This window comes from Phaenicophaeus curvirostris, chromosome 2 (genome assembly GCF_032191515.1).
Source record: "Phaenicophaeus curvirostris isolate KB17595 chromosome 2, BPBGC_Pcur_1.0, whole genome shotgun sequence".
Classification (NCBI taxonomy): Eukaryota; Metazoa; Chordata; class Aves; order Cuculiformes; family Cuculidae; genus Phaenicophaeus; species Phaenicophaeus curvirostris.
The window spans coordinates 116925712-116945417 of record NC_091393.1 but is presented as its reverse complement, the minus strand read 5'-3'; the positions used below and the strand labels follow the sequence as shown (position 1 = coordinate 116945417).

At 64.1% G+C, this 19706-nt stretch overlaps 2 protein-coding genes and 2 non-coding genes across 8 annotated transcripts; 2 read left to right on the top strand and 2 right to left on the bottom strand.

Annotated features, from left to right (window-relative positions):
• Nucleotides 1–1798: 1798 nt before the first annotated feature.
• Nucleotides 1799–11317, top strand: MAPRE3 (microtubule associated protein RP/EB family member 3). Of its 5 annotated transcripts, XM_069850568.1 has the most exons (8): nt 3438–3533; nt 3978–4142; nt 7995–8122; nt 8212–8357; nt 8686–8887; nt 9852–10003; nt 10101–10253; nt 10532–11317. In XM_069850568.1, exons 2-8 carry the CDS (start codon nt 4135–4137, stop codon nt 10598–10600), a joined length of 858 nt encoding a protein of 285 aa, XP_069706669.1. In that variant the 5' UTR covers nt 3438–3533; nt 3978–4134; the 3' UTR covers nt 10601–11317. The 5 variants fall into 5 exon arrangements, with proteins under 5 accessions (XP_069706670.1, XP_069706669.1, XP_069706672.1 ...); XM_069850569.1 differs by lacking the exons at nt 3438–3533; nt 3978–4142 and adding an exon at nt 1799–1910; XM_069850571.1 differs by lacking the exon at nt 3978–4142 and having other exon boundaries at nt 3506–3533.
• A 684-nt stretch (nt 11318–12001) lies between these two features.
• LOC138718428 (U1 spliceosomal RNA) lies at nt 12002–12165 on the top strand. The gene has a single exon (XR_011337068.1). It is a non-coding gene; the product is annotated as a U1 spliceosomal RNA (small nuclear RNA).
• A 502-nt stretch (nt 12166–12667) lies between these two features.
• LOC138718427 (U1 spliceosomal RNA) lies at nt 12668–12831 on the bottom strand. Its single transcript, XR_011337067.1, has one exon. It is a non-coding gene; the product is annotated as a U1 spliceosomal RNA (small nuclear RNA).
• Nucleotides 12832–14373: 1542 nt separating this feature from the next.
• ATRAID (all-trans retinoic acid induced differentiation factor) lies at nt 14374–17767 on the bottom strand. Its single transcript, XM_069851059.1, has 7 exons — nt 17686–17767; nt 16885–17015; nt 16538–16609; nt 15921–15992; nt 15023–15144; nt 14846–14946; nt 14374–14767 (listed from the first exon to the last, which is right to left on the bottom strand). Exons 1-7 carry the CDS (start codon nt 17746–17748, stop codon nt 14663–14665), a joined length of 666 nt encoding a protein of 221 aa, XP_069707160.1. The 5' UTR covers nt 17749–17767; the 3' UTR covers nt 14374–14662.
• Nucleotides 17768–19706: the final 1939 nt, after the last annotated feature.

Here is a 19706-nt window from a genome sequence, read left to right as displayed (position 1 = left end):
GACTTAGTACGCTGGTCCTTGCACACACGTGTGCATCACACCATGCATGGTCTCAGTACAATATTCCTTGCACACACATGTACATCAAACTGCATGGTTTCAGTGTGATGTTCAGTGCACACATGTGTGCATCACACTGTGAATGGACTTAGTACACCGTTCCTTGCACAAATGTGTGCATCACGCTGTGCATGGTCTCAGTGTGATATTCCTTGCACACGCACATGCATCACACTGTGCATGGTCTCAGCGTGATGTTCCTTGCACACACACGTGTATCACACCATGAATGGACTTAGTACGCTGTTCCTTGCTCACAGACGTGCATCACACCGTGCATGGTCTCAGTGTGATGTTCCTTGCACACACGCATGCATCACACCATGAATGGACTTAGTACGCTGTTCCTTACACACACGTGTGCATCACACTGTGCATGGTCTCAGTGTGATGTTCCTTGCACACACACGTGCATCACACTGTGAATAGAGTTAGGACACTGTTCCTTGCACAAATGTGCATCACACCGTGCATGGTGTCAGTGTGATTTTCCTTGCACACACACGCGCATCACACTGTGCATGGTCTCAGTACACTATTCCTTGCACACACTTGTGCATCACACCATGCATGGTCTCTATACACTGCTCCTTGCACACGCGTGTGCACACCGTCTCCGCCTGCCCCGTGCCGCAGCGGGTGGGGGTCCGGCTGCGTGTGGCCCAGCAGAGCGGGGTCCCCGTGCCGCGCGCTGGTGCTATCGGGGGGGTCCCGCTCCCCTGCCCCCGTCCCCAGCTCCCGGGGTCCCGTCAGATGTGAGTTGTCCCTTGTGCACCGTTCCCTGTGGGTCCCTGGGGGTGGGGGGGGCCCGGGGTGGGGGTCCCACCACCCCCCGGTAGTTGGATGTCGGCCGGTTTAGGAACCCGTCTCTGTTTGCTCATTAAAGACCAGTTCTCACAGCACCCAGGCTCCACGTCTCTTTGGGGGCACCTGGGGGGGTCTGGGATTCTCAAGTTGGGGGGCTGAGACATCTTGGGGGGGGGGGCCAGGTTTGGGGTGTGGGGTCTGTAGGGAGATGATGGGGTGCAGGGTTGGGGTCTGCAGGGAAAGGATGAGGTGCAGGGTTTGGGTGCAGGTTTGGGGGGTCTAGGGAGGGGATGGAATACAGGTTTGGGGTGCAGGGTCTGCAGGGAGGGGATGGGGTGCAGGGTTGGGGGGTCTGCAGGGACGGAATGGGGGCAGGTTGAGGGGTCTGCAGGGAGGGGATGGGGGGCAGGTTTGGGGGGGTCTTTAGGGAGGGGGTGGGGACAGGTTGGAGGGTCTGCAGGGAGGGGATGGGGTGCAGGGTTGGGGGGTCTGCAGGGAGGGGATGGGAGCAGGCTGGGGGGTCTGCAGGGAGGGAATGGGGGAGGTTGAGGGGTCTGAAGAGAGGGGATGGGGGGCAGGTTTGGGGGGTCTGCAGGCAGGGGATGGGGTGCAGGATTGGGAGGTCTGCAGGGTGGGGATGGGGGGCAGGTTTGGGGGGTTCTTTAGGGAGGGGATAGGGTGCAGGTTGGAGGGTCTGCAGGGAGGGGATGGGACGGGGTTTTAGGGGTGTTTAGGGAGGGGATGGGGTGCAGGGTTGGGGGGGTCTGCAGGGAGGGGATGGGGTGCAGGTCTAGCTGCTCCCCCCGTTGCGGGGCTGCAGTTCCGCCGCCCGCCGGCAGGGGGCGCTGCGGGGCGAGCCGCCCGCCCCCCGTGGTACCCGGAGCAGGGGGAGGGGGGCGGGGTCCCGGTTGCCATGGCGACGGGGGGCGGGGCCGCGCGGGGGCTGCTCCGGCGCGTGCGCGGAGGGCGCCGAGCGGTCCCGGCCATCCCGGTGATCCCGGTGATCCCGGTGCGGAGCGAGCGGCGGGCGCGGCCCCGGCGCGGTGAGTGCGGCCGGTAACCGGCTCCGCGGGGCGGGGAGGGGCCGCCGAGCGCCGCCGCCGCTGCGTCCCCGCACCGGGAGCGGGAGCGTGCGCGGAGCGGGGGGAACCGGGGATGGAGAGGTGGGAAGCGGGGATGGAGAGGGGAGACGGGGCACCGTGGTGCCGGTAGCGGCGATTCTCGGCTCGGTTCGGCGGCGCTGCGCACCGGCTGCGGCTCCTGCAGGGCCCGGGTGCCGCCCGGTACGGAACGGAGCGGCGGGGCAGGGCGGGAGCTGTAGTCCCGGCGCGGAGTACCGGGCGTCAGCAGCGGGTACCGGCCATTACCGGAGCCCGGGCGTCACCGGGCATCACGACGTAACGGGCACCAGCAACGGGTACCAGCCATCGCTGGGACCCAGAGCAAAGGCATCACTGGGTACCAGGCATCGCTCGAGTACCGGCGCCTCCCGGTTATCGGCATCACCAGGTACCGGGCATCCTCTGGGTACCGGGCACCGCCGGGTACCAGGCATCACGGGATACTGGGTATCACTGAGTACCGAGCACCCCCTGGGTACCCAGCATCACCGGGTACCGGGCATCCTCTGGGTACCCAGCATCACCGGGTACCGGGCATCACCGGATACTGGGCGCTCCCCAGGAGGAGCCCCTGGGCTCAGTGGGTCCTGATGGGCCCGGCCATGCCGTGGCATGACGTGTCCTCGTCCTCATGGTGTCACAGTGGTGGTGGCAGCAGCTCTGTTACGGTGTCTCCGTCGTGGCAGTGGTTCCATTCCAGTGGCTTTGACACGGCAGTGGCTCCATCCTAGTGGTTTTGTCGTGGTGACAGTCGTTCTGTCGTGGCATCAGCCCCGTCATGGTTATTTTGTCATGGCAGTGGCTCCATCATGGTGGTTCTGTCACATTGGCAGTGGCTCTTGTCACAGCAGCAGCTCCATCACGGTGACAGTAGCTCTGTCCTGGCAGTGGCTCCATCACAGCACCACCAGCAGCCCGTTGCGCTCAGCATGGCAGCATCCAACAGTGCCGGGATGGAGGGGACGGTGCCCTTCCCGGTGCCACCATCCCCAGGGACATCCAGCCCATCTCTGACCTTCTTGCTGCGGGTCCCCCTGGGGACATCGTGTGCTGCCGTGGTGTCCCGCTCCCATCACAGCTCCGTGTGCTGGCATGACCGGAGCCTGCACGGCCTCTCCCAGAAGAGCCTCCTGGCTGGGAATGCTCTTTCCAGCGTGCTGGGCAGTGGGACAGCCCCAGCAGGATTCATCCCACGCCAACGGGTGCCGGCGAGCGGCTCTCCCCGCATCACCCTGCAATCTCCATCATCCGGCGGCACTTGGCATTAATATTTCAGGGATGCTGTGCAGGATAAGGATGCCGGAACGGGTGAGGGGGGAGCAGGCGCGGTGGGAGGCGCTGCCAGCATCACCGCGCTCTGCACATGCTCCCGCCGCTGCGATTCCAAGTTATTTAGGTTAGCGGGAGCGAAGCAGGCCAGGATCCCCCCCCACTGACACCGCAGCCGCACCAAGCATCGCCGTCGGATGCCCAGCTGGTTTGCGACGGGCACCGTCACCTCCTAAAGAGCCGGGAAACCGGGAAAGGTGCTGAGGGACGGAGCCGGTGAGGAGCTGGGTGCTGCCAGCAACCAGGCAAAGCCACCTGCCTGGCACGGGCTCCGGCGTGGCGTGGCACCGGGATGCTCCTTAGGGTGCCAGGGAGGGACGGGAGCGAGGAGCCACCCCTGCCAGCAGCCGGGTGCCCCTGGCGCTGCCGGGAGCTGCCAGCTCTGCCGGGATCAGCCCCCGCCGCGTCGTCTGTCACCCCCCGCGCGTGTTTGTCACTTGAGAAGCCACCGGGATGGCTCCCAAAATAGAAGCCACGCGTCGCAGCGCAGCTCAGCTCGCCCCGGCACGGTGGTGCTGCCCGTCCCGCTGCTGGGTAGCCGCGGCGGCGCGCAGTCGGAGCTCGGCCTTGGCAGCCGGTGTTGGCACTGCCACCGCGGTGCGGAGCGGACACGTCCGGCACGATCGCCGGCCTCATTCTCCTCTCGCTTTGTTTGGCCAGAGCCGGCCCGGCGAGGGATACCGGTGCCTGCCATCGGTGCCAGGAGCCGGGCTGGACGACCTCTCCGCGCTCCAGCAGCGCCGGCGGGACAGGGCAGAGACACGCATCCCAGCGTTTTGTTCGCCGTTGGGCCTTGATTAGCGGCCGGACAATTAAAATGCAGCGGTAAGCGTCCCCCCCTGCCCCGTCAGCGCTGCCTGCGCGCCGCGGACGTGGCCACCGTCAAGGGCAGCCGGCTGAGCCGCTGCTCCCCGGGGACCCAGTGCTGTGCGCTCATCCCTGTGCCACAACGGGCTTGCGGGAAATCAGGGCTAAATCCTTATTTTACTCATTCTTTTGGCACGAGCCGGTGGCAGAGGCAGCCTGCAAACTGCTTCCTGCTTTGGGTGCGTCCGTCACCCAGCATCAGGGCTGGGGCAGGTAGCAGGACTGCCAAAGGGCTGGGGAAGCGACGGCTTCCCTGTCATTATGCCGGGGCGTGCTCGGCGCTGCGGTTGGAGCTCGGCGGGGCATTTCAGGGAGTGAGCTGGGTGGCACCGCGTCCTCTCGGCATCGCGTCCCCTTGGCGAGCGTCCCCATCACAGCACCAGCGGCTCCAGCTGCTTGGGGCCAGGAGCTGTGCCGGAGGGGGATCAGGGTGCTCCCTGCCGGGCTGGCATGTGTGCGAAGGAGTCAGGGTGCAGTTGGTGACCCCTGGATTCATTCCGTTGAACCTATCCCTGCCACCTGGATTCATCCTGTTGAACCCCATCCCTGCCACCTGGATTCATCCCATTGAACCTATCCCTGTGGCTGCTGCAGGTGATCCCTGGATTCATCCCGTTGAACCCCATCCCTGCCACCTGGATTCATCCCGTTGAATCTATCCCTGTGGCTGGTGCAGGTGACCCCTGGATTCATCCTATTGAACCCCATCCCTGCCACGTGGATTCATCCCATTGAACCCCATCCCTGCCACCTGGATTCATCCTATCAAACCCCATCCCTGCCACTTGGATTCATCCCATTGAACCCCATCCCTGCCACCTGGATTCATCCTGGTGAACCCATCCCTGCCACCTGGATTCATCCTATTGAACCCCATCCCTGCCACGTGGATTCACCCTATTGAACCCCATCCCTGCCACGTGGATTCACCCTATTGAACCCCATCCCTGCCACGTGGATTCACCCTATTGAACCCCATCCCTGCCACCTGGATTCATCCTTGTGGACCCCATCCCTGCAGCCGGTACTGCCTGGATTCGTGCCATTGAACCCCATCCCTGCTGCTCCCGGCACGCGCCTGGGCTTGCTTTGGCGAAGTCGGGGGGCTCGCCGGGTGCGGATTCCGTGCATCCCAAGCTGGGGCAAAGCCTGGCCCCAAGAGCTCAGCATGGTGGCCACGGAGGCTCTGGTGTCCATCCCTACTCCGGCTCTGCAGGGCTCTGGCAGCTGCTTCTGGCTATTTTGGGAAAGGATGGTGATTTTGGGGCTGGAGTAGGGGGGACTCAGGTGGCTTCTAGCCCCCCGCTGGGTTGGTTACGCAGCCCCCTGCCCCGCTGCAGCCCAGCAGCAGTGGGCAAGCGCCGCTGTTTTGGCGTCTGTGCCGCGGCAGCTGCACCGCAGTGCGCGTGGCTCTGGCTCTGCGCTGCGCATGACTCAGCTCAGTGCTGCCGGAGCTGGGGGACCCCTGCCCGTACCCCCCCATCCCGCGTCCTCCTGCTTCCAAGCGGGAGCGAGCGTTGGCTTTGGTGCTGGCTTGGCTTCTTGGGGAGGGGGACGATGGCAACCACGCTGTGCCGAGGGCCGGCGGTGGCCGCGGGGGCCTCGTTTCCATCCACCTGCTGCCATGGCTAAAAATACCGGTGATGCGGGTGGGATGGGATGGGATGGGGTGTGGGGGGGTCCTGGGCTGGGACGGGGGTGGCATCGCTGGTGCTGAGTCACGGCAGCGCCGAGGCCACGGAGGGGGGGGCTGTGGCCACCGGCACCTTCCCCGTGGCAAGTGGGCACCCAGGGAGGTGGGAGCACCCCATGCCCCCCATGTCTGCTGGGGGGGGGTCCTGCTTGGAGGGGAAGGGGCACCCACGAGACCCCCCCATGCAACACCCAGTGCTGTGGCTGCAGGAGAGTGGGGCTGGGGGGGGGGGTGGGCGGTGAAAGGGAGGGGGATGTGGGGCGAAGGAGGGGGGCTAAGGGGGGGGCTGCCCCACCCCCAGCTCCTACTGGCAGCTGGATCTGATCCCCAGGGCGAGGGGAAGCGGATTAACGCTGCCACAGCGGCTGCTGTGCCAGAAAGGGGGGGGAGCAGTGGGATGGGGACCCCCCCACCACCACCTTCTTAGGAAGGGGACAGGGGGATGCACACCCCATTCCAGCAGCAGGGATGGTTCCTTCTCGCAAGGAAGCCAGTGGGATGGGGTCTGGGTGCCCCCTTGCTGGCAGCCCCCCCACACCCTGGTGCTGTGCTGGGGGCGCTGGGGTCCGCAGCAGAGCCCCCGCCATCTGGGCGCAGGATGCGGCCGTGCCCGCTGGCAGATGTTGCCCCTCTAAGCCCTGCGCTAATGGACCCCGATCCCCATCCCAATCCCGATCCCAGCAGATTAGGCAGCCAACGCGGGCTGGAATGGGGTCAGGGGTGTGTGTAAGCAGCTTAGGGGCCAGCAGTGGCCCCCCGTGCACCCCACATCCCCTCCATGAGCCACATCCTGCACCGCATCCGTCCCCTGTGGTGGGTCCTGGTGGCGTGGGTCTCCATCCAAGGGGTCTGGCTGGGACACCTTGGGGCTGCCAGGGACCCTCATCCCCCTTTCCTTGTGCCCCTGCTGGAATGGGGGTGCAGATAGGACTCGGGGGATCCCACTAGGGTGACCCCAGTGTCTCCAGATGGGGAGGTTTGCCCCCAGTCCTGCTGGGCTGGGTGGGTCCCAAGGGGGGTGGCCCTGGTGTCCCCAAGTAGGACAGGCTTCCCGAGTCCTGCTAGGGCTGAGAGTTCCCACTGGGGTGATCCCAATGTCCCACCCCAAATCCTGCCAGTGATGGGTTGGGGGGGTCCTACCAGGGTGGTCCCGGTGCCCGTGGGTGGGATGGGTGCCCGGAGTCCAGCTGGGGGTGGGCTGGGGGTGTCCCATTGGGGTTCCCCAAGTCCTGCTGGGCTGAGGGGGTTCCCACTGGGGGGGACCCTGGCTGGGATGGGCTAGGGGGGTCCCATGGGGGTGGCCCTGGTGTCCCCAGGTGGGACAGGCACTTTGAGTGCTGCTAAGCTGGGTTGAGGGGCGTCCCATGGGGTGTCCCCAGCATCCCTGGGTGGGACAGGTGCTCTGAGTGCTGCTGGGCTGGGAGAGTCCCCCTGGGGTGATCCTGGTGTCTTCAGGTGGGACGGGCACCCCAAGTCCTGCTGGAGCTGGTCTGGGGGGTCCCATCAAGCGTGGCCCCAGGTGGGATGGGTGCCCTGCTGGTCCTGGGCTGGGGGGTCCCACCAGGGTGTCCCCAGGCAGCATGGGCACCCCAGGTGTTGCTGGATCTGAGCTGGGGAGATCCTACTGGCGTGGCCCTGCTGTCTCTGGGTGGGATGGATGCTCTGTTAGGACTGGGTGGGAGGCGGGGGGTCCCACTGGGGTGGCCCTGGTTTCCCCAGCTGCAATGGGCACCCCAAGTCCTGCAAGGGCTGAGCTGAGGGGTGTCACAGTGATGTGGCCTCGATATCTCTGGGTTGGATGGGCACCTGGAGTCCTGCTAGGCTGGGAGGATCCCACTGGGGTGGCCCTGGTGTCCCCAGGTGGGATAGGCACCCCAAGTCCTGCAGGGCTGGGCTGGGGGAGGTCCCACCAGGGGGACTCCAGGGTCTCTGGGTAGGATGGTTCTGCTGGCGCTGGGCTGGGGGGGTCCTACTGGGGTGTCCTCGCTGTCTTTTATTGGGATGGGCACCCCGACTCCTGCCATGGCTGGGCTTGGCGTGGCCCATGGTGTCTCTGAGTGGGATGGATGCTGTCTCAGGGCTGGGGGTGTCATGGTGTGATGCCCGTCTCTTGTCAGCTGGGGCATGGCCGTCAATGTGTACTCGACGTCAGTGACCAGCGAGAACCTCAGTCGTCATGACATGTTGGCCTGGGTCAACGACTCCCTCCAGCTCAACTACACCAAGATCGAGCAGCTCTGTTCAGGTGGGACACGTGGCCCGGGGCTGGCGGGATGGGGGGTCAGGGGATGGATCCCCCCCATCCCCTGACGCCGCTGTGTGGGTTCGGCGCAGGGGCTGCCTACTGCCAGTTCATGGATATGCTGTTCCCCGGCTGCGTCCACCTGCGGAAGGTGAAATTCCAGGCCAAGCTGGAGCACGAGTACATCCACAACTTCAAGGTCCTGCAGGCGGCCTTCAAGAAGATGGGAGTGGACAAGGTGGGTGCGGGGAAGGCTCGGGAGGGGCTCTGGGTCAGGGGGTGCAGGGGTGGGATGAGGTGGAACAGTTTTCAGCTGAAAGAGGAGAGATTGAGATGAGATCTTAGGAAGAAATGTTTTCCTGTGAGGGTGGGGAGGCCCTGGCCCAGGTTGCCCAGAGAAGCAGTGGCTGCCCCATCCCTGGAGGTGTTCAAGGGCAGGTTGGCTGGGGCTTGGAGCAACCTGATCCTGTGGGAGGTGTCCCTGTGCATGGTAATGGATCAGTTTAGGGTCCCTTCCCACCCAAACCATTCTATGGAGGGCTCTCTATATGTGTCCCCTCCCCCAGATCATCGCAGTGGAGAGGCTGGTGAAAGGCAAATTCCAGGACAACTTTGAGTTCATCCAGTGGTTCAAGAAGTTCTTTGACGCCAACTACGACGGGAAGGAGTACAACCCGCTACTGGCGCGGCAGGGCCAGGACGCTGCGCCCCCCCCAAACCCAGGTGATCACATCTACAACAAACCCAAGAAACCCATTGGCACTGCAGGTAATGTCGGGGTCCCCCGGCGAGCGATGACCCACCCTCTGCCCGCAGCCAGGCGTCGTGTGTCCGTCCCTGCACCCCTGCCTGCGCCGCAATGCCTGCCTGCCTGCGAATTTTGGGGTGGGGGAGTGGCGAGCGGGTCTGCAGGGACAGCTGGGAAGGGGGGGACGGTGGGGGAACCCCCAGGGAGCTGGTCAGGGCTTGGTTTGTCCCCCCAGACCCTCTCCATGGCTGCCACCTCCCCCCATGGCACCCCCAGACCCACCACCCGTGGCTGCTGTTTGACCCCATCACGGCTGCCGTCCCCCAGACCCCTCCCTGTCACTGCCATCCCCTCAGACCTCCCCCCCATGGCTGCTTTCCCCTCTGACTCCCCCCCACCCAAGGTAACCATCCCCTCAGACTCCCTCATAGCTGCTGCCACAGCCCCTCCAATGGCTACCATCCCCACCCTGTGGCTACCAGGCCCTCCAGGCCTCTCCGTGGCTACCAAATGCCCCACCATGACTACCAAATCCCCTCCATGGCTGCCACAGCCCCCTCGATGGCTGCCATCCCCCCAAATCCTCCCTCATGGCTACCAGGACCCCCCCCGATGGCTGCCATCCCCCCAGGTGCCGCTCTGCATCCCGGCTGCTCTTGGCCACATCTGATGCTCCATCCGTTCCCAGTGCCACCTCCACCGGAGCATTTTGGGGTCCTGCACCCCACTTTCCTGCTGCAAATCTCAGCCAGGCCATGAGCCCCCTCCTCAAACAGCCTGGGGTTGGGGGGTGGGGGTGGTGGTGACGGGTCCGCCAGGGGAAACTGAGGCACAGGAGGAGCGGAGAGCCCAGAATCACAGCTCAGCTCGGAGTGCTCTCCTTCCTTCCCCTGCTGCTTCCATGAGGAGCAGAGCTGTCCCCTCTGGCAGCCCCCCTGCTCCCCAGCTATGGCATTAACCCCTTGCTCCCCGTGTGCTGCCCAGTCCCGCAGCGGACCTCTCCCACCGGCCCCAAGAACACCCCCAACCCAGCGCGCATCAGCAACGTCCCCAGCAGCATCCTCCGGAAAAACTCCCCCGCCACCCGCAACGGCGGCACCGAGGCCGACGCGCAGATCCTGGAGCTCAACCAGCAGGTACGCAGGGGCCTGGGGTGCTGGGAATGGTGCTGAGCCCCACCAGGACCCCTTTCCCGGTCCCAGAGTGAAGGCTCCATCCCCCCTCCCCCGGCAGCTGATGGACCTGAAGCTGACGGTGGACGGGCTGGAGAAGGAGCGAGATTTTTACTTCAGCAAACTGCGGGACATCGAGCTGATCTGCCAGGAGCATGAGAACGAGAACAGCCCCATCATCACCGGCATCATCAGCGTCCTCTACGCCACGGAGGTGAGAGCTGGGTACCCCCTAGAGCCTGGCACTGCCGTGTGCCCCTAGACCCTGGTCCCCTGGCGCTGCTGTGTCCCCCCAGACCCCACCGCTGGTGCTCCCCGCCCATCGTCTCCTCTCCGAGCATCCCTAGGATGAGACCCTGCGGCCATTCCTGGCTTCATTCCCTCCCTTGAGGGGCTTGGAGGGGATCTTGGGCTTTACCAGGGTGCCGGGAGGGAGCCGGAGCGCCCACCCTCTGCCATTCCCAACTGATGGGCGCCCATCCCCTGCTCCAGGAGGGCTTTGCCCCGCCGGAGGACGACGAGCTGGAGGAGCAGCAGCCAGAGGACCAGGACGAATACTAACCCCGGCACGCTCCCACGCCGCCCCGCGCCGTTCCCCCACCACAGACATTGGAGGCGCGAGCCTTGCGCGTCTCGCCCTGCTCTCTCACACGCCATCGCGGCCTCCGGCAGCTCCAGCGGGAAGCCACCGCCTGTCTCCATCGCAACGTCCCGGCCACCCAGCGAGGAGCCCAGAGCTGCGCCGGGGGGCTGCGGGGTGGGGATGGGCTCCGGTCGCTGCTCCCAGCTCTCGCCACCCCGTATCCCATATTTATTTCCGTCGTCCCCCTCCGCCTGCCCCGCCGCTGTGTGAGAGCGAGAGGGAAAAGCCGCATCCTTGAGGGGTTTTGCCAGGGATGGAACGTGCTGCCCGCGTCCTGCCAGCTCCGGAGCCTGGGAATTGGACGCAGCAGGGAGGACGCAGCGCCGAGGAGGGAATTGTCGCTTCAGCTTCCTGGGAAGATGGAAAAACCAACCCCAGGCTGGCGGACGATGGCAGCAAGCAGCGAGGGGAACCTGGGTGCTGCGGGCCAGGATGGAGCATCCCGGAGCGGGATCCTGGCCCTGCTGCGGGGATTCCCGGCCGCGGGACCCTCTCCCCTCGCCCACCGCGGACCCCAGCCATGGCCCAGCCATCGTCTTCCCATCGCATCGCTTGTCTGGTTCCGTCACTCCGGTTGCAAAGCCTGCATCTGTGTCCGGTTTTATTTAAAATAAAACTCGTGTGGTTAAAAAAAAGCAAAAAACACAAACTCATCCTGGCCAGCTCTGGCCGGGATGCAAATGTGGGAAGCAGCAGGGATGTAGATGGAGAGCAGGGTCCGGGACCCCCAGAGCGGGGATGGGGATGGGGATGGGGGTGGGGATGGGGATGGGGAGCATCGCAGGGGGCGTCCTGATGCGAGAGTGGCGGGGTAAGGGGGGCGGGGCTTATGGGAAAGGGCGTGGCTATGCAAATAGAGCTGCTGCCAGCAGGGGCGCTGCGGTACTCGGATTGTGGGTGGTGGCCGGGTTGAGGGGCGTGGTTATGCAAATTAAGACGACGCGTCACGAAATGGGGGGCGTGGCTTGAGAGAGGGGGCGGAGACATGCAAATGGAGCTGCTCCCGGAGAACCACGAAGAAACCGCGCGGGGGCGGGGCCCATGCGAACAACGCGGCGAGCTCGGAGTGGGCGTGGTCTCGTGGGGAAAGAGGCGGGGTTATGCATATCAGGATGCGCCCGCGGCACCACGGGACACAACCGCCCCGAATCACCGGCGGCTGCGGGCGGGAACGGGCGCTGCGGGGGCGACGCGGGGCGGCACAACGTGGGGCGAGCGGGGAGGAACGGGAGCGATGGCGGCGCGGGGGAAGCGCCGGTCGCCGTGTCTTTAAGGGAAGTGCGGCGCGGTGGCGTGCGGCGGGGCGGATAAAACAACTCATACTTACCTGGCAGGGGAGACACCATGATCAAGCAGGTGGTTTTCCCAGGGCGAGGCTCATCCCTTGCACTCCGGGTGTGCTGACCCCTGCGATTTCCCCAAATGCGGGAAACTCGACTGCATAATTTGTGGTAGTGGGGGACTGCGTTCGCGCTCTCCCCTGGCTTGGAGGTAAAAGAATAGAACGGGAGCGGATTGACGAGTGTGGTTGGGGACTTATGTCCTAAACTATGCTGGGGCTTTGTTAGGCTCCACCACGTCTCTCTCCTCGCTGCCAGTGTCCGCCAGCATCCAGGGCCGGCCTCGAGCGCAGATGCCGGTACCGCAAATCCTGTGTGGGAAGACGGGCGGGAGAGCCGGGGTGGTTGTGCCTGGAGAAGGGGAGACCTCGCCGAGAGGGGCTGCAGGGGAGCTGGCTAAGGGCTCTGGATCGCGGGAACAGGGGCAGGACGATGACAGGGCGGCGGTCGGTGTCCGCAGAGGCTCGACAGGAGCCGGGGCTGTTTGGCTTCGAAAGACGGGGGAGCACTCGGCGTTAATAACTGAATAAACGTCCGTCCCTGCAACCCCGTGCGCGAGGCCCTACGCCGACAATACTAAGCAAGTGCCACCCCCGGCATGATACTCGAAACCTTATAATTGGCTCTGTTCTTTAACCTCCAAGCCAGGGGAGAGCGCGAACGCAGTCCCCCACTACCACAAATTATGCAGTCGAGTTTCCCGCATTTGGGGAAATCGCAGGGGTCAGCACACCCGGAGTGCAAGGGATGAGCCTCGCCCTGGGAAAACCACCTGCTTGATCATGGTGTCTCCCCTGCCAGGTAAGTATGAGGTGTTTCTCCGCCCCTCCACACCCGACGGCGCCGCACTCCTCTCTCACACACGGCGACCCTGAGCCTGCCCGCACGCCGCCGCCGCCGCTCCCTTTCACTCCCTTTCGCCCCATGTTGTGCTGCACCGCGGTGCCCCCGCAGCGCCCGCCCGCGGCCGCCGGTGATTCGGGGCGGTTGTGTCCCGTGGTGCCGCGGGCGCGTCCTTATTTGCATGGACCCGCCCCTTTAGCCCGAGAGACCACGCCCACACGCGATGGGAGCGCGTCTCTCAGCAATAACGCGATCCGCTTGGCCCCGCCCCCCGCTCTCTGTGTCGTCCCGCCGGGTCCTAGCGCCGCCCCGGCCCCACGAGCCCCCCGCCCCGGTCCCGGCTCCACCGAGCCCCGGGAAGGGGCCCGGCGGGCACACGGGGACAGGGAGGGGGCTGCGGGCCGGCCCTCACCCGGGACCCCGACACAACAGGTGGAATATTTCAAAGTGGAATACTTTGATTTGAGCTCAAGTGCAGTGAAGTTTCCTGTAAGTAGCTCCGGCTTCTGAAAGTCAGACAGAACGTCCCTCTGAGAGCGTGTTCTTAACACGGTGTTTCCCAGACATGGTTCTTCCTTTGATAAAGATTGTGTGAACTCTGACCTGAGCTGAACAGGCATCTCTCCTGCAACTGCTCTGTCTGGAGTTTCCATCTGTCTTTAATCCAAGGCCGAGCAGGGAGCCGGAGCCAGCTCCAAATTAGCAAGAGTTTTGATTGTTGCAAAGTTTCATAGCATTAAAATTAGACCTTGGAAAGATCTGATGGCTGAACGTGAGCCAGCAGTGACCCAGGTGGCCAAGAAGGCCAATGGCATCTTGGCTTGGATCAGAAACGGCGTGACCAGCAGGTCCAGGGAGGTTATTCTCCCTCTGTACTCGGCACTGGTGAGACCGCTCCTCGAATCCTGTGTTCAGTTCTGGGCCCCTCACCACAAGAAGGATGTTGAGGCTCTGGAGCGAGTCCAGAGAAAAGCAACGAAGCTGGTGAGGGGGCTGGAGAACAGGCCTGATGAGGAACGGCTGAGAGAGCTGGGGGTGTTTAGCCTGGAAAACAGGAGGCTGAGGGGAGACCTTATTGCTCTCTACAACTGCCTGAAAGGAGGTTGTGGAGAGGAGGGAGCTGGGCTTTTCTCCCAAGTGACAGGGGACAGGACAAGAGGGAATGGCCTCAAGCTCCACCAGGGGAGGTTCACGTTTGACCTCAGGAAAAAACTTTTCACAGAAAGGGTCATTGGGCACTGGCAGAGGCTGCCCAGGGAGGTGGTTGAGTCACCTTCCCTGGAGGTGTTCAAGGGACGGGTGGATGAGGTGCTGAGGGGCATCGTTTAGGGGCAGATAGGGATGCTTGGACTTGATGACCCAAGAGGTCTTTTCCAGCCTAGCGACTCTATACTCCTAAGTGGAAAATACATTCTGTAATCAGCCTTTGGCTGCACATGATGGATGGAGATCACTCCCTCACATTGCCCAGCACTGATAAAGGATGCTCGCTTTCTAAAACTCCAAAATGAATCTTAAGAATTTTATTTGCCAGCATTTTCGGTATCAACCCTGCACTCAGGGACCCTCTGTGCCCAGGGGGACCCCCAGCATCCACAGACCCTCCCACACAGGGTGCACTGCACCCTGAGCCCCCCACACCCAGGGACCTCTGCATCCAGGAATCCCCACACCCAGGGACCCCCATGCCCTGAGATTCCCACACCCTGGGCGCCCAGCACCCAGGACCCCTTGACGCTGGGACCCTGACACCCAGAGCACCCACACACCCAGAAGCCCTGCCCCCCCCATCCCTGCTCAGAGGGTCTTGGCTTTGCGGCGCTGGGTGCCCCACAGCAGGAGGACCAGGCACAGGGTGACAGCTCCCAGGATCCCGCAGAAGAGGAATGTGGGGAACACGCCCTGCGAGGGAGCAGTGGTGAGGGGCACGACTCCCCCTGCTCCACCCGGGGGTGTTCAGAGAGGGGCCTCCATCCTCACCTCGCGCAGGCACTTGTACCCGTGGAAGGGGCTCTGGCAGAGGCACTGCACCATGCCGGGACCATCTGGCACGCAGGCGGAATTCTCAGGGCACGGCCAGGCTGGGGAGAGGTAGAACCAGGGGTCAGCACAACATCGGCCCTCCCAGTGCCGGGGACCCCCAAGATCCCACCGTACCGAGCTCCCTGGAGCCGTTGCAGGGGTTTTGCTGGCCCTGGCAGAGTCGGCTGCTCTCAAGTATCGTCACCTTTTCCCACGCGCTGCTCCCACCCGGACAGTCCAGATCCAGCGGCACGGCACTGGGGAGCAGAGCTCAGCACCAGCACCACATCAGACCCTGCAGACCCTCTCCAGCACCACACTGGAGCCCACAGCCCCCTCCCCAGTACCGCAAACGATTTCGCACTGATCCCAAATACTCAAGGTGCTGCTCCCACTTGAACATTCCAGACCCAGCGGCACCGCGCTGGAGAACAGAGCTCAGTACCAGCACCACATCAGACCTTGAGCCCCAACCCCGGCACAGCACTGGATCCTGCACCCACCCCAGTTCTCCCAGGTGCTTCTCCTGCCAGGACATTCCGGATGGAGTGTCACGGCGCTGGGGAGCAGAGCTCAGCACTGGCACTGCATCAGACCCCACAGCCCCCTCCTGGCACCACATCGGACCCCGCAGCCCCCTCCCTGGCACCACATCGGACCCCGCAGCCCCCTCCCTGGCACCACATCGGACCCCACAGCCCCCTCCCTGGCACCACATCGGACCCCGCAGCCCCCTCCCTGGCACCACATCGGACCCCACAGCCCCCTCCTGGCACCACATCGGACCCCACAGCCCCCTCCTGGCACCACATCGGACCCCGCAGCCCCCTCCCTGGCACCACATCGGACCCCGCAGCCCCCTCCCTGGCACCACATCGGACCCCACAGCCCCCTCCCTGGCACCACATCGGACCCCGCAGCCCCCTCCCTGGCACCACATCGGACCCCACAGCCCCCTCCTGGCACCACATCGGACCCCACAGCCCCCTCCTGGCACCACATCGGACCCCGCAGCCCCCTCCCCAGAACTCACAGGTGTTGCAGGTGGGTGAAGCCTCTGAAGGAGCCGTCGGGAAGGGCCGTCAGGGGGTTCTCTGTCAGGTCCCTAAAACCACCCACCAGGAGCCATGGACCCCCCAGCACTGGAACAGCACCAGCCCTGGCGGTCCCCTCTGCCGGGACAGGGTGAGGGTCCCCTCTCTGCGCCACATCAGCTGTACCCCGGGAAGGGACAGGGGACCCCTAGGGTGGGGCAGGGCTCACAGGGATGCTTTGGGAGGCAGGGGACCCCCTAAAGTCAGTTCAAAGCCCCCGCCAAGGGCAGGGACACCTTCCAGTTTGGCCTGGGAACGATGGGATGCTGGGGGGTCCTGAGACAGCGGGGGTGCTGTGGGTCTGGAGATGGGGAGGTGCTGGAGGGGTCCAGGACAGGAGGGGTGCTCTGGGGCCCAGGGGATGTTGAGGGGGATGGGGACAGTGCGGGGGCTGCAGGGTCCAAGATGGAGGAGTTGCTGGGGGGACGGGGGATGTTGGGGGGGCTGGGGATATTGGAGTGCTGGGGAAGGTTGGGGGACCAAGGATGGTGTCCCCTCTGGTTGGGGACAGGAGGGGACTTGGAAGGACTCGGGCAGGGGGAGTACAGGGACTCACAGGACAATGGCAGCCGCGGCTTCATCCAACTCTGGGGGGAGGGTGCGCAGGGAGCAGTTGCTCAAGTCCAGCCTTGGGGGGGTGGGGGGGTAGCAGTGGTTGGGGAGGGGGACAGTGGGTAGGGAGCCCTGCACCCCCACCCTCTGTGCTCCCCCGACTCCCGCCCACCTCCTCTGTCACTCCCTGTGCCTGGCAATTCTGCACCCCCGTCCCGTGTGCTCCCCTGTGTCCCCCCTCATGGCCCCCACACCCTCCTGGCAACCCCTGCCCCCCGATCCTGTATCCCCCCTCAGTCCCCCTCTATGCCAGGCACCCCCCCGCATCCCGTGTGACCCCCCGCCCCGTACCCCAGGATGTGCTCTGAGCGGGCGCCCCGTTCCCGGCAGCAGCGCCCCTCGCTCTCAGTGTCTCCCCGGGACGTGCAGAACTGGGCCACGATGGAGCTGTTCTGGGGGGGCCCCGGGCAGCGCCCACAAACCTGCAGCAGGGAGGTCGGGGGTGGCACTGGGACTCCCTCCAACCCCTGCACCCCCTGACCACCAGCACCCCTGATCCAAGCACCCCCAGAACCCCAGCACTCGTGTCTCGGGCACCCCCAACCCGAGCACCCCCCAACCCAGGCACCCCCAGACCCCTGGAGAACCCCAACCCAGGCACCCCCAGACCCAGGCACCCCCCACCTGAGCACCCCCAGAAAACCCCAAGCACCCCCCAACCTGGGCACCTGCCGACCCCCAGAGAACCCCAATCTGGACACTCCCAGACCTCTCGATCCCTGGAGAACCCCAACCTGTGCCCCCCAACCCAGGCACCCCCAGACCCCCGGGGAACCCCCAACCTGTGCCCCCCCTCAGACCCATGGAGAACCTCAACCTGTGCCCCCCAACCCTAGCACCCCCAGATCCCTGGAGAACCCCAACCTGGGCACCTCCAGACCCCCAGAGAACCCCAACTGGGGCACCCCCAGACCCAGACACCCCCTGACCTCCGAGCACCCCCAACCTGAGCACCCCCAGAGACCCCCAACCTGAGCACCCCCCAACCCAGACGCTCCCAGATCCCTGGAGAACCCCAACCTGGAGAACCCCAACGTGTGCCCCCCCACCCCACCCCGAGCACCCCCGGCCAGACCCCCCGGCCCCCCTCACGGCGGCGGCGCCGGCCCCGGGCAGCCCGAGGGAGAGGATGAGGACGGGGATGAAGGCCGCCATGGCCCCGCCGAGCCCCGCCCGCCCCCCAGGGCCTTGCGGCACCGCCACAGCGCCCCCTGCCGGGCACCGCCACACAGGGACACAGGGACAGAGGGACAGCGGGACACAGGGACACAGGGACAGGGGGACACAGGGACAGGGGGACACAGAGACAGCAGGACAGCGGGACACAGGGACACAGGGACACCAGGACACAGGGACAGTGGGACACAGAGACAGCGGGTCACAGGGACACTGGGATACATGGACAGCGGGACACCAGGACACTGGGACAGCAGGACAGCAGGACATAGGGACACTGCGACAGCAGGATACAGGGACAGCAGGACACAGGGACACTGGGATACTGGGCAGTGGGACACAGGGACAGTGGAACACAGGGACAACGGGACACCGGGACAGCGGGACACTGGGCACCGGGACAGCAGGACACAGGGACAGCGGGACAGCGGGACACAGGGACACAGGGACAGGGGGACACAGGGACAGCGGGACACAGGGACACAGGGACACAGGGACAGGGGGACACAGGGACAGCGGGACACAGGGACACAGGGACGGGGGGACACAGGGACAGGGGGACACAGGGACAGCGGGACACAGGGACACAGGGACAGGGGGACACAGGGACAGCGGGACACAGGGACAGCAGGACAGCGGGACACTGGGCACCGGGACAGCAGGACACAGGGACAGCGGGACAGCGGGACACTGGGACAGCAGGACACAGGGACACAGGGATGCTAGGAAAGTTACACTTAAAGTAGAATAAAATACTGATCATCGACTAATCAGGAACTAAGACTGAATGTAAAATTTCATGATTCTGTTGATTCTTAACGTATCCTAGCAACAGACCCGAGGTGCTTGCTCAAAGGACCTCATGTAACAAATAGGATCCAGGTATGCTTAGGAAAAGTACGTACTAGCTACCCTACCCAAGTAGAACATACACCTGCAGCAGCCAAAAGACCATCATAAATCTTGTGAAGGACAGAAGAATAGGTTTCAGGAGGCAAGAAAGATATACCTGAGCGGTCAAGTGGAGATAAGTGCGGGTCCAGCCAAGAAAAACCGACGAGTTTGCCAAAAGAACAAGATGTAATAAAGACAATGCGAGGAAGACTACTTACTTCATCTGAGGAAGACTACTTACTTCATCAGGACGACCACCAGAGGGGGCTACGCAGGCGCAATAGAGACTGATGTCGCAATAAGGCGATGAAGTAACCTACCTATGCATATGTATTAGATAATGAAGTAACCTGTTGAATATACAATAGATTGCGAAACTTTTAGAGAATAAAAAGCGGACGCGATGTGACGGTCTTTGGAACCAGATTTGGGTGCGTACCCCTGGTTCCCGGGGCCTCGAAATAAAGCACCACATATAACCTCCTAGTGTGGTTATGTGTTTGTCATTCTGCTAACAGGGACACTGGGACAGCGGGACACAGGGGCAGCAGGGCAGCAGGACACAGGGACACAGGGACAGTGGGACACCGGGACAGCGGGACACTGGGCACCGGGACACAGGGCACCGGGACAGCGGGACACAGGGACAGTGGGATACAGCAACACTGAGACAGCAGGACACAGGGACACTGGGATACTGGGCAGTGGGACACAGGGACACAGGGGCAGCGGGATACATGGACAGCGGGACACCAGGACACTGGGACAGCGGGACAGCAGGACATAGGGACACTGCGACAGCAGGACACAGGGACACTGGGATACTGGGCAGTGGGACACAGGGATAGTGGGACACAGGGACACCGGGACACCAGGACACAGGGCACCGGGACAGCGGGACACAGGGACAGCGGGACAGCAGGACATAGGGACAGTGGGAACTGGGACACTGGGACACCAGGACAGCGGCACACTGGGACACCGGGACAGCAGGACACTGGGACACCGGGACAGCAGGACACAGGGACACTGGGACACCGGGA

Excerpts from the sequence above, each read along its gene's own strand:
- MAPRE3 (XM_069850568.1), top strand. Across the intron at positions 10,004-10,100 it reads TCCTGGAGCTCAACCAGCAG|CTGATGGACCTGAAGCTGAC; the intron begins GTACGCAGGGGC and ends CTCCCCCGGCAG. Across the intron at positions 10,254-10,531 it reads GCGTCCTCTACGCCACGGAG|GAGGGCTTTGCCCCGCCGGA; the intron begins GTGAGAGCTGGG and ends CCCCTGCTCCAG.
- ATRAID (XM_069851059.1), bottom strand. The coding sequence starts at position 17,748 with ATGGCGGCCTTCATCCCCGTCCTCATCCTCTCCCTCGGGCTGCCCGGG. Across the intron at positions 15,145-15,920 it reads TTCACCCACCTGCAACACCT|TGCCGTGCCGCTGGATCTGG; the intron begins GTGAGTTCTGGG and ends TCTGCTCCCCAG. Across the intron at positions 14,768-14,845 it reads GGTACAAGTGCCTGCGCGAG|GGCGTGTTCCCCACATTCCT; the intron begins GTGAGGATGGAG and ends GCTCCCTCGCAG.